Here is a 13,119-nt window from a genome sequence, read left to right as displayed (position 1 = left end):
GATTATTTCGTGGCGTTAGTGAAGGTGCGGCTCACTCTCGAGTATTGACAACGGTTGCAAACATGCACTCGGCTGCGCCTCGTGCATGTCGCACCATTGTCAATACTCTCGAGCGCGCCGCACCTTCACTAACACACTCTATCCTGTGCATCATTAGTATATTATTGACATTAAAATAAATAGAATATTAAAAGAAAAAAAAAAGAAAAAAAATCCCATTCTTTCACCTCCGGTGGGACTCGAACCCACAATCCCCGGTTTAGGAGACCGATGCCTTATCCATTAGGCCACGGAGGCTGTTGGCGCTTGAGGTGGTTAATTTATATATATAGTCTATACACTTTGTATTTAGTCTCATTTGTAGCATTTTTGTCAATTTATGATACATTGTATTGTACAAATTGATTTGTAATAATAATATTTAAAGTTAAAAACAAAAAAGGAACAACTTTTTGTATATAATACGTGTTTAGAAGCATTGACATGTTATCCAGGTGGATCTTATTTAATAACAAAACATAATTATTACTAGAAAAGCAAAACTAGACCTAGCTGTTGGAATCATGAGTGTGTTAATTTGCTGACTGCGATTATTGCCTATGGGACTACACGGACTGTAGCTCGAGCTGGGACTGTAGCTGTCGCTGTATGTGTAGAGCTTCTCCCTGATATCCTGTTTATCATTGTTTATTCCTAGGGCATAGACAATACAAGAGCTTATTCTACTGAGATGGGGAGAAGTAGGAGTCGATCGAGGTCACCGAAAAGGAGAGGTAAGTTTGAAATATCCAGTGAAACCAGGGTATTACTAGGGATGTGTTACAAATGTTATATTTATAAATTATAGGCACGTTAGGCCGATACTCAGTAGATCTAGATGGAGTGGCAACATGCAAAGACAGATAGGCTAGCTAGTCTACATGCTTTGGTTCAAAGCATTGACATTGCTAATGCAATGCCAATGGGATGCAAATCATTCCATCGACTCCACTAACAATACACTTTTAAGTCATGCTCGGCACCGCTCTAGTTGCAAGACCAAGGTGAAGACGAAGTTTGGAGACAACAAATGCATTTCACTGTTTTCACTTTTCATTGTCATTGAATTAGTTCTGGCAAAATCGTGAAATAGGGCCATCCATGGGATAGCAGAGACTCCAACTCTCCCGTTTTCGACGGGAGATCTCCCGCTGAAAACCTATTTTTGCAAAATCTCCCGTTCTCCCGTTTGAGATTTAATTTCTCCCGCCCTGGCTCTTTGTCTCCCGTTGGAAAGGATTTCTTGCATATTTCTATCGTATGTTGAAAAAATAAGCCTTAGATAGCACCAGAGAGCATCTAGAACCCTAGGAATTTCGCGCTTCGCACACATCAACTTTGAGTCTCCCGTTTGCTCGGGGTTTCAGTCGGGAGAATCTCCAGATCAGAAGGTACTTTGGGTTGGAGTCTCTGGGATAGGCCCCACCGCAGTGCGCGTGCACCTGTGGCTGTGCGTTAGCAAGCAAGGGTAGGTCCTTACTCCTGGGGTTAGGGTTAGGGCTAGGGTTGAGGGTTAGGTAGGGTTGTATTTATGGTTAAATTGGCCATTAAATTAGTCGAGGGACATTAGGGAGTCCTTCCCAGAAGAAAGGGAGGACGAAAGATGCTATGCTGTGGAAATCGGCCCCACCGCTGTATCAATTTCGCGTAAACGCCGTTTGGTGGGGCCGCATTCACAAGTTTATAGATCTAGTGTGGAAGGAAGCCCCACCGCCGTGCCTTCCTACCGATGAACGCCACATGGTGGGGCCTATTTCACGAGTATACCTTAGTTCTAATGTTACGAGCTAGTTTCTATATTTCACTGTAAAATATGAAGTGAAATGCTCGAATTGATTGAGATTAAACTAAAAAGAGAAGAGTTTAGGAAAGAATTCGATGTCATGAAATTTAAACATCTAGTCTAACACTTTATAGAGGCGAGTAGAGCCTATGCCTATAATAGCCTGATATTATTGTTAGTTTCTTCGCAATGCGCAAATGGACATGAAATGAAAATTAGATCCTCTTAAAAAACCTAATATTCTTCTATGATGCGCACATATATGATTTGCGCATATTATTTTGTAATCTTTCAATCTGGGATATTTTGATCTTCTGCTAAAGCGTGACGGTTTTACACTGCATTTTGATTTGCTGCTCCAATTCAAGGCACACAAATTCATTGTTGCCATGCCATTACATTCATTGTTCAAAGCGAGAGCGAACTGAAGTAGGGGGAAGTCTTTCCTGGTGTGAGAACCCTAGTCCCGATTATTGCATGCTCTCTTTTATCAAAGCACCTGGTTCCCACTACCTGTACTAAGCGCATAGACCCTAACTTCTCGGTAGTGCCGCGCATGACTTAAAAGGAGAGCAGGAGTTGTATCTCCTTCTCTCACACCTCCCTGGTGAAGCGAAACAACGTACTTCACTACATTAGTAGATTCATAGATATTGTCTGCAGTCAAGAAACCAAGATACAGTCTCTCGACTCAGCTCTAGCTCATCACATCACAGATAAGTGTAGTGTGGATAAGTAGACTAAATCATGATATCGGTCCCCTCTTGTTTTTGCGTCTGCGTCTTCACTATGTGCAAAGTCTAAGGAGGTTGAAAGCAGTCACCGGCTATGACGAAATAAATGGCGGTGAACATGTTGATGATCTATTTCATAATGCCGATAAGTACGGTAAACATAGTCATCAACCATTTAGTCATTTAGGTTTTGTCAAGATGAGTTGTGTTGCATAGTGATAGGAACTTAGCTAGCTTGGTAGGCAAGGTTAAAATACCAGACAGTTGCACCATGGTTGCAAATGGGTAGCACTTTATTCAGAACCATGTCTTAAATGTGAAGAGAGAAAGATGGATAATGGGTTAGCCTCTATGGGAAGGACCAAGTTTTCAACAACGTGGCCATGTGGAAGGCTATGAATCATAAATGGTTAGAAGAAACCCTAAACACGAACCTGCAGTCATGCAGGCTGGCCTGATGATTCGACCACCTCCATTGACAGTCTCATCCATGCAGTGAGATACTGTATGCATTGTTCCTTCACACTAACATGCAAACTGGGAAAACGTGCAATTTGTCATTGTTGTCTTTAAAGTTCATGTGCTCAGTCATGCATGACATTTGTCAACATAAATAGGTATCAATGGAAAGAGGAAGAGTTCCCCTTTCCTCTCAACCAACATTGCACTCTCCATAGCTGACAATTATAAAATAGTAGCCCTCCAAAGTTAGATTACCTTTCTTTTGATACGCACTGTATGGTTATCTTGTTTGTAATATGCATTACATTGTATAACAGTTGCCACCACATTGGCATATGAACATGTAGCCCGACCAGACGCTATACCATGCTACTGATACAGTGACTGGGCTGTGTATACATGTAGTTAATGGCATGAACATGGCTATCACAAAATGGTTGCTGTGGAAGTGTGGGATATTTTGTGTTCACAGCAAGCAGCCACCATCATCAATGTATGTAGGACCCTACTGCGACTAACCCCGGGGCGCTCCTTGTCCGGGCTGGTCGCAGTTTGTAAATTTACTGCGATTAGCCACAACGCGTAGCATTAGGTTAGCTTACAGTTGTACATGCAGCACCAACAAACTGAATCCTGAATCACATAGCACAGAGGAAGCGGAAACTTGACTGCCATCAGCCCCAGGCATCTGCAAAGATCGATATGAATCGAATGATGGGATTCAATATAAAATGAAAGCTGAAACAGAGAATGTTTACAATCTGTCATTAATTTAATGAAGGTTGGTGTAAACTCTGCAGTGTTAATGAGGGCATGGGAACGTTCCATGGGCACAAACATGTTTTAATCTTTCAGTAGAAAAATTCTAACAATGGTTAGGTAGGTCTATGGCTATGTATATCTATATTAAAGTATCTGACAGTTACTGTAAAACAAAATATATTCATGGTATGAAATTTTTATGAATGGGAGTGGATGGCTTTTTTCATACCATGAAATTTTTGTAAATTGCCACTGGTGTTCAATGCATAAATATCGATAACCTACATAGTTTAGACCAGAACTTTTGCGGGCATTTTAATTACGTGAATCTTGGTGCTCACAAAATTAAAATGCATGCGAACATTCTTCGTTTTACAGTACTACTAGAACCTCTCTATTTTTTTGCAAGGAATAAAAATTCATTATGACATATAAAAATAAGATCTACTAACCACACCAGCGACCCCAACACACCAACAGCTCCCTGTGCCAGGGTAATTTACACATGTATGTAGGTCTACCATCTTACTACAGTGTATCTCGTGATATGCAGAACTTTGTATTTCATACACATAGTCTTTGTACTTGTAAATATCTGTTTTTTGTGTGAATTGAATATCATAAGTACAATGAAGATAAGTGGAGGAACATTCTTCTTGCAACTGATTGACAATTTCAATTTCATGAATTTGAATAACATTCTTTGTATTCTCACAGATTATACCAGAAGACGTTCAAGGTCCTTATCAAGAGAACGAGATGTAGAAAAAAGGAGGAGATTCACAGGTAATCATTTTTCCCCCTTTCTCTAGTACTATGCTAGTAGTTTTACTAGTAAAACTTTTTTAGTAGACACATGACAATAACCATGTGTTCAATGAATTAGAAATTGTCATATCAAGTACATGTACAATGTACTAGTACATATAGTAGTGTGTATGATTTGCAATTTCTGAGTGCATCTTAGATATTCTGTCAAGATACTGTGGTACAATAATGTAGAAGTGTATTTTATTTTATTAACATTGTCATAAGGGTGCTATATTTTTCTGACAGTATTTTCATAGGACTATTCACAAGCAAATTCTTGTTCTTTTTTCTGAATAAATTAAGATTCAATCAGTTTGTTGCTTTTATCATAAACGTGATATGTCTACCATGTAGCACAATCTGGATACTCAATATGCCTAGGACAAAACACTGCACAGTACATGTTAGAGCTAACAAAGTTGCAACCTGCTTCAGATTTGATTCATTATTATATCTGTTTATATTATACCTTGTGTACAGAGCGTCGTAGGTCAAGGTCACGGTCGAGATCACCTTCAAGGAGATACAGGAGATCAAGGTCAGTGACATGTCCAAGTCAATGTCTTTCTGTCTCTCTCTCTCTCTCTTGGTATCTTCTAGATGCTCCTAAGCTCCCTCTGCTCTCTCCCTGTGTTTTCATACATCATTCATACATTTCCTACTCCATGAATTTCAAACCTCAGAACAAACAGAAGTTCACACTTTGTATTCAAACTAACTTTAATTATAACATTATATTCTAGCATTATGTATAGTTATGTGATGTTATATTTAAAGGGCAATAAATGAATGGGAAGAGTACAGTAAATGTATTTAATTTTACCAATATACCTCTTGTAAAACAGTTAAAAGCTTACCATTCAAACATTTTTGTATTTATCCAATTTCATGACATTTCTATGGCTGCCAAATCCTCAGGACACATACTAGCTAAGTTTAAAGAACGGCAAGGGAACATCCACATGGAGAGGGGTTTCACCTTACCTCTATTGTTACCACCCATGCTCGGCTTATGTACAGCGTCAATTGTACCTTGAGGAGCTGGAACCAAAATGGTTATGGCTGTTTGGACCGAAGCTCTTTTGGTGGCTGGTGTGCACCAATGTTATACAACGGTGTACCAGTTATTCAACATTCACTCACTGGCATCTTCTGTATCCAAGTGCCAAAGTCAAGGACAACAAAATGTGTAACCTGCATATCAAAATATGGATACTCCTGTCATGGCTTCTTTTATCAGCATGATTCCACTTTTAAATGCTGGCTTTCTATCTACTGTAAAACACAATATTTTCGCAGAATGAAATTTTTTGTGAATTGAAGCTGACAGCCTTTCACACGGCATGAAATTTTCACAGGTTGCCTCTACCATGCAATACATATAGTGTAGACAAAAGCTTTCCTGTGCGTTTTAATTTCATGAATCTTGGCTCTCGTTAGATTTATGAAAATAGAAAGCTCTCGAACATTCCTCGTTTTAAAATATATTATAAATGTGGTGTTTGTTTGTTTCTTTTCCTAATTGTCTTGTGTTAATAGGTCAAGATCAAGATCACCAAGAAGAAGAAGGTACTTGTCTCTTTATTGCAGTCCATGGAATGGTCATACTCAACATTCTTTTATGTGGTGAATTCACCACTGTGGATCCGTGCATGTGTGGACAGTTTGTGTCGAGTTCATGGGCAACTTTTGCCTGAGACAATTATAATATTGTAAGAGTGGGAATCTTTACTTGAGTATTTTGAGCCGAATAAGACAAATTTTACACACTATTAACCCAGCATAATGAAAATTTGAAGCAGTATTACATAAAACAAGCCGTAATAAAAACAAATGCATGCTTTATTTTCAAGCTGGTTTTATGTTGAGTGAAACATGCAAAAATTTCCACCCTGTTAAAATGCACAGTTTTACAGTAACGTTTGTCAGACGAATGTATTGGCCATGCATCTTAATGACTGCTTCTCGCAGTCTTTTATACAGTGTACTACACATGCTAAAACCCAGAAAAAGTAGGCAAAAATTAAAAAAATAGTGTCCACTTTTATACATTGGTTTGAAAGAGTAAGCTCCAAGCTTTACAGTGATTTATAACTTGTTAAAATTGGATCATCCTAACCCATTCAGAAAGTGATTGAATAAGACAGAGTTGGGAGACTTTTGCAGTTTCATAGGATGGGGAAAAAAGGTGATTCAAAGATAAATAGATTCACTCAGACGTGCTGTGCAGAAGTAGTTAATGAAAACATGTTCTATTTCCCAGTGACAGCAGCTCCCATATGAAAAAGATATGGTCTTTAAAAAAAAGAAGAAGAAGAAGAAACTACTAATATCTTGATTTCATTTTAACCTGTTGAGGACGAATCCAGAGTATACTTGGGCAAGTGTCTATGGGAAATGCGTGTTGTAGTAAAATCAGCCCATCCTCATCAAGTTCAGTCACCAAATTTTAACAGAAGGTAGAGAAAAGATTCCTCTTCCAGGTAAGACAAACTTCAAAGAGTAAGTAAATACAAATAAAAAAAGATTGGTCCATTACAGAGAGTGCTGATTTGTGACCTTTTGTAGATTTCCAACTGGAAGGTCAAATCCTGTCATGGTGATGTCAATATTAGAGATGTAGAGCACATAGTGAACACCTGTATGGTAGATGATAATTGAGTGATAAATTTTATACTGCCCACTGCATGTCTGTGTCACAGTGAATGTCCTTATTTGTTTTGTCTGCTTTCCTTCCAAACAGATCCCGAACCCCATCACCTAGGAGAAGGCGGAGGAGTAAGTCCCCGTAAGTGCATGAAGGATTAGACGACCTTGCAGTGAAACAAGGCCCATTTTTGGTCCTGGCTTGTAGTCATAAACTTATGAACATACATGTATATCTTCCTCTTTCCATTACCCCTTCGAATTAAGAAGGGTCTATTAGCCATCTTCTGCCATGATATGTAGCTATGTATACTAGAGTACTTGCACTTACTTCTATGTATGACTATCATCCCTGGAGAGTATGAATGGTCTAGCTGTCCTCTGCTCTGATTTTTAGTCAAATACTTCCAATCTGTATGTACGTACAGTTTATACTTCTATGCATCACACTGCAATATGAAGGGTTCAGCCATCCTGTGCCATTAAATTCATCAACCAATTTGTAGTTGTGTCATATGGCTGGACTTATTGCGTAATAGATCAATTTAAACGTTAGTAAATGCTTGCTGTCATCAACAGTCAATGGCCCAATTTCATGAAAAGAATTGGAAAATCTCTTGAAATAGCCAGAATAGTGTTTACTCGCATCTCCTTGGCAAGATCCATGAAGGAGCATGTGTTATGATAACACATCTTTGCAAAAACCAGTTAGATCTGAGAATTGCAGTTGTTTACACAGGAGCTTCAATCTTGGTCACCTACACAATGAAAACTTCTCTGTGAAGCAGACCTCAAAATCATCATGACCGACAGCATGATATACGTATGAGCCCTTTACCATTGCAAAAATATTTATTACTGCTTGTGGTCAGTACATAATGGTCATTGCTTGCATTTTTGAATACTTCTGGTCATTCCTTCAAATGTATGAAGAAGGATAACTTCTTGTTGTAAGGTTCTATCTATAGACCAGTTTGTAGTTCCACTTTGCGCGTGAGCTGAAAAAGGTCATTTGTACCAACAGGCATTTTGGTTTGTAAATTTACTGAGATAAGCTTCTGTGATGCGATGATTATTCATGTGATCCTTATCTAAATGGTGCTTGCCAGCACATCCACCTGACAGCAAGAATGATATTCCACAATATAAGAGGAAATAGGCTGCTATTGCATTCAATTCAAAACAACGAAATGGATGCCTGCTAGATTGTCAACTGATGGAGTATTCTGATCACCTGATCGCAAGAATGAATTTCATAAATTGGTATGTCGGCAAGCTTATGCATTATGCCGCTTTGAAACTGAGTGAAGTGCCTAACCAACTGAGAAAAAAGAAAGGTCATTTGTACCAATGTGCACATGAGCTAATTACGAACTGGCTTATTCCCTTTCCCCTCGCAGGTCAGAAGAGCAGGCTGGTGGAAGTCACAAGAGAGCTGAAAGGGAGGAGAGACCACAGATAGATGGTAGGCATTGAATATGGTGTGGTTGGAATTTAGGATGCCTCTACACCTGTTGTATTTTATTCCTGTATGTGCATGATGATTCTTCAAACAGACCTCTGCTGACGGGTGGTGAATTTCATGCCTCTAACACTGGTAGCAAAATTCTGTAATGAAAAAGTATAGGTTATGATAGTGATTCGGATGGGTCTCAAAGGGCCCAATCACCAGAGGGCTTGCCTCTTATTGCTGGTTTGACAGGCTAAAGGAGGTGTTGCAAGAAAGTTGCAATCAATTGCAACTCCACATCACAAATCCTGCAATTGATTGCAAATTTGCAGTCAATTTCAACTTCCAATTAATTGCAAGCTCCCTTCTTGCTACAGAAACTTGAGATTAATTACAAGTTACAATTGATTTTTCTATTGCAAAGTTTGCAACAGATATTTAGTGTGATAACCCTGTGCTGGCTTCTCTTGCAATCACTCCAGGGACACAACCTTTGACATTGGCTTTTGTTACCAGGATACCAGACTGAGATTTGAAAATAACTCAGAAAGAAAGAAGTGTGCCTACATTTGATTGAAATAATATCTTTTGTGTACAGAAATTGCCCCTAGATGGAATATTATAACTTTTTCAATCTTATGAACTGATGCGTGCTTAAGTTTGTTTGTTGCCAGCAAAATCTTATTGAGATACCAAAATAGCCTTGATTTACTGGATGTACTTTTTTGAAGTTCAAGCAGACAAAGACCTCTCATGTAGTACAGAAGTAGTGAAAAGTGTCCTCATGTATTCAATATCGTGTCAGATTTTGTGTTTAGAAGAAAATGTGAATTATTTATGTAGCCAGAATTATCCTACAATTGAGAGGGGTCATGGTTTCTTCTTTTTGCTCTTGTTGTTGTTGTTTTTTTATTTTCAAAGTCAAGCTGATTGCATGCATGAATATTTGTTTTTAAATTCATTCCCGTGCAGAGAGCAAACTAGAAGACATGACGGAAGATGAGATTGAGATGATGAAGGTGATGGGATTTGCGTCATTTGATACAACGAAGGTGAGTCCACAGCACATACCAGCTCTTCTTGTAGTATACAGTGTTTTCAGATGACTCATTAATGGAATAGTCTTCCAAAATTTCCACAGCAGCACACAATCAGCCAGGATGCCTTGTTTGAAGTTCATTACTATAGACCAATAACCGGAAATTGTACATTTTATGTCATTAATTCCCTATGTATTCATATCCATCATATCAAAATTCCATTATCATTAGACATTTTATGCAAAGATTCACGTGGAAGGCGATAATTTCAGCCAAACTTAGTGACATTTCATGTCTAAACTCTTTACCCATATCATTAAAATGATCATGAAATTTTCAATTAAAATGATCATTCACATGTCTCTATCCCTGCTAGCTTATAAAACATTGGACATTCCTTGGGCTCAAAATTTCAGCCAAATTCAGTAACTTTTTTACTATTGGCCATTTACAATTCTTTCAAAACCTAGTCTCCACATCAACACATTGTGTAAGAAATCTTGGGTAGAGATTATGAAAATTAAAATGACTATTACCTGTATATCATGTTAGATATATCACTCAGGATGGATGAAAAGGCATATGGACAACCTAAAATATCTGTATTTAACCCTTCTCAGGTAAAAGCATAACTTGCAACAACAACAACAACAAAAATGGAATCAAAAAGATGTTTGTCATCAAATGAAAGAGCTGGAGGTCTGATAAAAGTTGATGTGTCAAAATGTGTATTAAAGCATTTTGACACTGAGGGTAATCATTATTGCTGTATTAATAATGTTTCAACAGGGGGAAAGAATGCATGGAGGGAAATATTGCTGCACAAATAGGTGCAATAGAAGGATTTTCATTGCCGTCAAAATTGTTTACCACCACACCAGGGCCATTCATCTTGCACTGTAGACTTTTTCATGACATTGCAATCTCCATTCAATCACTTGTATCAAAGTGCATGAGTTATATCTGTTCTTTTCCTTGAACATGTGTGACAATGATGATACTAATAATATGCAGGGTGGTTAATGACAGTAATGTTCAAACTGCAGTGGATTCCGTTCGTGAATAGCAATGTCTGTACGACCAGTAGGTCAGTGCATGATGCGAGATATCTTGTAACAGAAGATATATTCAATGATGTGAATGAATGGGTACTGTATAAGCTGTATAATTGTCATGAGGGTTCAATTTACACGAATTAGAGTTGGACTGTGAATTTAACAAGATGCAAAAATGTCACCATGCCCTATGGTAAAAGTGCGCCTATGAAGACCTGTCAATTCACAAAAACAATATCTCGCGAAAATGTCTGTGATCTCCTCACTTGCAAAAATAAAAAATAAAAATATCTGTACATTCAAATAGAGCTTATACAGTATATTAGAAACAATCTTTCTTTAAAAGTTATTTTGTTAGGCTAGATCTCTCTATATGATTTTTTTTTTCTTTCTCTTTTTATACTCAGAACAGTACTGGCAGAAACAAGTCTTATGTAAAGTTGTTGTTTATTAACTATCTCATTATTAAAAGAACCTCACAGCAACTGATTACTGTGGTGAAACATGCCCGATTGTACCAGAAGAGGATCTACATCAGGGCACTCATGTGCACCCCTTGAAAGGTGGAATATGGAGTGTTTTTTTGTTTATTTGTTTGTTTTTAACCCAAGATCCAAATTTTCACAGTGCAGTGCAACCCCAGCTGAAAAAAAAAAAATCTGCGTGTACATTCTTTTAGATCTCACCAGATTCACCCTGCATGTTTAATTCTGTGTCTTTGACAGGGTAAACATGTAGCTGGCTCAAATAATGCCTTTGCAGCAAACATCCAAATGAAGAGAAAGTACAGGTAAGATCACAAACTTTGCAGGAAATTGCGCATTTCAAACTAACATTTGAAATATTAATCAGTGCAGTTTCATTTGGGTTGACTTTATTCATACCTAACCTCGCTGAAAACAAACACACATAAGAGTGTTGTGTACCTATCCATAGCAACATTAAGTAACGGTTCACCAACGAACATGAAATGAAGACTCTATCAGGTAATGTGTCATTTCAGGCACATCCTTTCACGCAATGTGCATTCATAGGTAATTTTTTTCTTTTTTTGATTTGCTGGAAGGAGCTAGGAAATATGGCATGAAATTAGTAGTAAATATAGCCATGTTGGTCACTCTGAAAGCCTAACTCATATCGAAAGGGTTTGAATGAAGTTTCATCGGCTGTATGTGTTTTCAGTTTGCATCGTAGTGATGCCAGTTATTCTACATTGTACTTGGAAACAATACTGTATGTATGTGCAATTCAGTATCAGGGCCTCAATCTTACTCTTTGGTAACAAGTTTCACCTAATTTTATGATGCCCTCATTTCATGCAATGTTCTCTCTGCTTGCTTCAGACCAATATTACAAATAAGGGGTCCGCTCCAGGGGCATTGTTGCATAAAAACATACAATCAAACGTAAGTCAGAAAATCAAACATAAGTGCAGTTTCAGCTAATCAGAATCAAGTAGTGAGAGACTTGTGTTTCCTTTTGTGACTTACGTTTGATCTCAACTTTCATGCAACAGTGCCTAAGATGTTCAGTATGGAACCCCCCCCCCCCCCCCCTGATATTGTCCACTAGGAGGAAAGGTTATGTACCCTGACTGAACACGGTCCTGCATCACTTCTTTGACATTTGCATTTACAGTTTTTTTTTTAAAAGACTCACCTGTGACATTGACAAATTTCCAAATTAAAGGGACTGTACAGTACTGGTTGAGGTGAGGATTTCGGTTTATAAAATTTTTGGGGTGAGATAATGAGACACCTCTTATGAAAAATGAAAGTGCATGAATTTCACGTGATTCAAGATTCACAAGATTGACGTTCCACAACTTTTATTAGGATCTCTTTGTTTTACCTTGTATTTAGATATCTCAGCAATTTCAAAACCGATTCTCGTCAAATAAACTTTTGATTTCCCTAAGAATTGTAAGCTTTTTAACATTTCATAGAGTGGTTTCTGAATATCTCGCAAAACGTTACAAGTTGAATTTTCACCTCAACCTGTACTGTACAGTCCCTTCTTGAAAGCTTGTTTGCCATTGTCATTGACATGAGTAATGTAACATTTGTGATACATTTTGTTACTTTTTGGATGCATCTGCAGGCAGTACATGAACAGAAGGGGAGGATTCAACCGGCCCCTGGACTTCATCGCATGAGGGCAGCTGTATCGCATGAAGTGAAGTCCCTGATTCCATGGTTCTGCTAACCCAAAGAGATGATAGCTGGGTGAACAGTTGACAGAGTGTACAAAGAGGAAGCTCTTGAATGCATATTTGGAATTTAGCTCTGCTTCCTGCTTTGAGATGACTGTGAAGGTTGATGGAGGAAGAGTTTTGGAA

At 38.1% G+C, this 13,119-nt stretch overlaps 1 protein-coding gene and 1 non-coding gene across 2 annotated transcripts; one reads left to right on the top strand and one right to left on the bottom strand.

The window, feature by feature from the left end:
- Positions 1–224: 224 nt before the first annotated feature.
- On the bottom strand, positions 225–297 carry Trnar-ccu (transfer RNA arginine (anticodon CCU)). Its single transcript has one exon. It is a non-coding gene; the product is annotated as a tRNA-Arg (tRNA).
- A 329-nt stretch (positions 298–626) lies between these two features.
- Positions 627–13,119, top strand: LOC139734067 (uncharacterized). The gene is made up of 9 exons (XM_071644882.1): positions 627–773; positions 4,498–4,566; positions 5,071–5,128; positions 6,130–6,159; positions 7,334–7,372; positions 8,637–8,701; positions 9,659–9,738; positions 11,507–11,571; positions 12,882–13,119. Exons 1-9 carry the CDS (start codon positions 731–733, stop codon positions 12,934–12,936), a joined length of 504 nt encoding a protein of 167 aa, XP_071500983.1. The 5' UTR covers positions 627–730; the 3' UTR covers positions 12,937–13,119.

The sequence above is a fragment of the Diadema antillarum genome, unplaced genomic scaffold (assembly GCF_040938485.1).
Source record: "Diadema antillarum isolate AM-2024a unplaced genomic scaffold, OU_Dant_1.0 seq00000508_RagTag, whole genome shotgun sequence".
NCBI lineage: Eukaryota > Metazoa > Echinodermata > Echinoidea > Diadematoida > Diadematidae > Diadema > Diadema antillarum.
This window is presented reverse-complemented; position numbering and strand designations above follow the sequence as displayed.

Bases quoted from the DNA above. Each gene is read 5' to 3' on its own strand.
- LOC139734067 (XM_071644882.1), top strand. From the start codon at position 731: ATGGGGAGAAGTAGGAGTCGATCGAGGTCACCGAAAAGGAGAG. The intron at 5,129-6,129 runs GTCAGTGACATG...TTGTGTTAATAG, and splicing joins AGGAGATACAGGAGATCAAG to GTCAAGATCAAGATCACCAA. The intron at 9,739-11,506 runs GTGAGTCCACAG...TGTCTTTGACAG, and splicing joins CGTCATTTGATACAACGAAG to GGTAAACATGTAGCTGGCTC.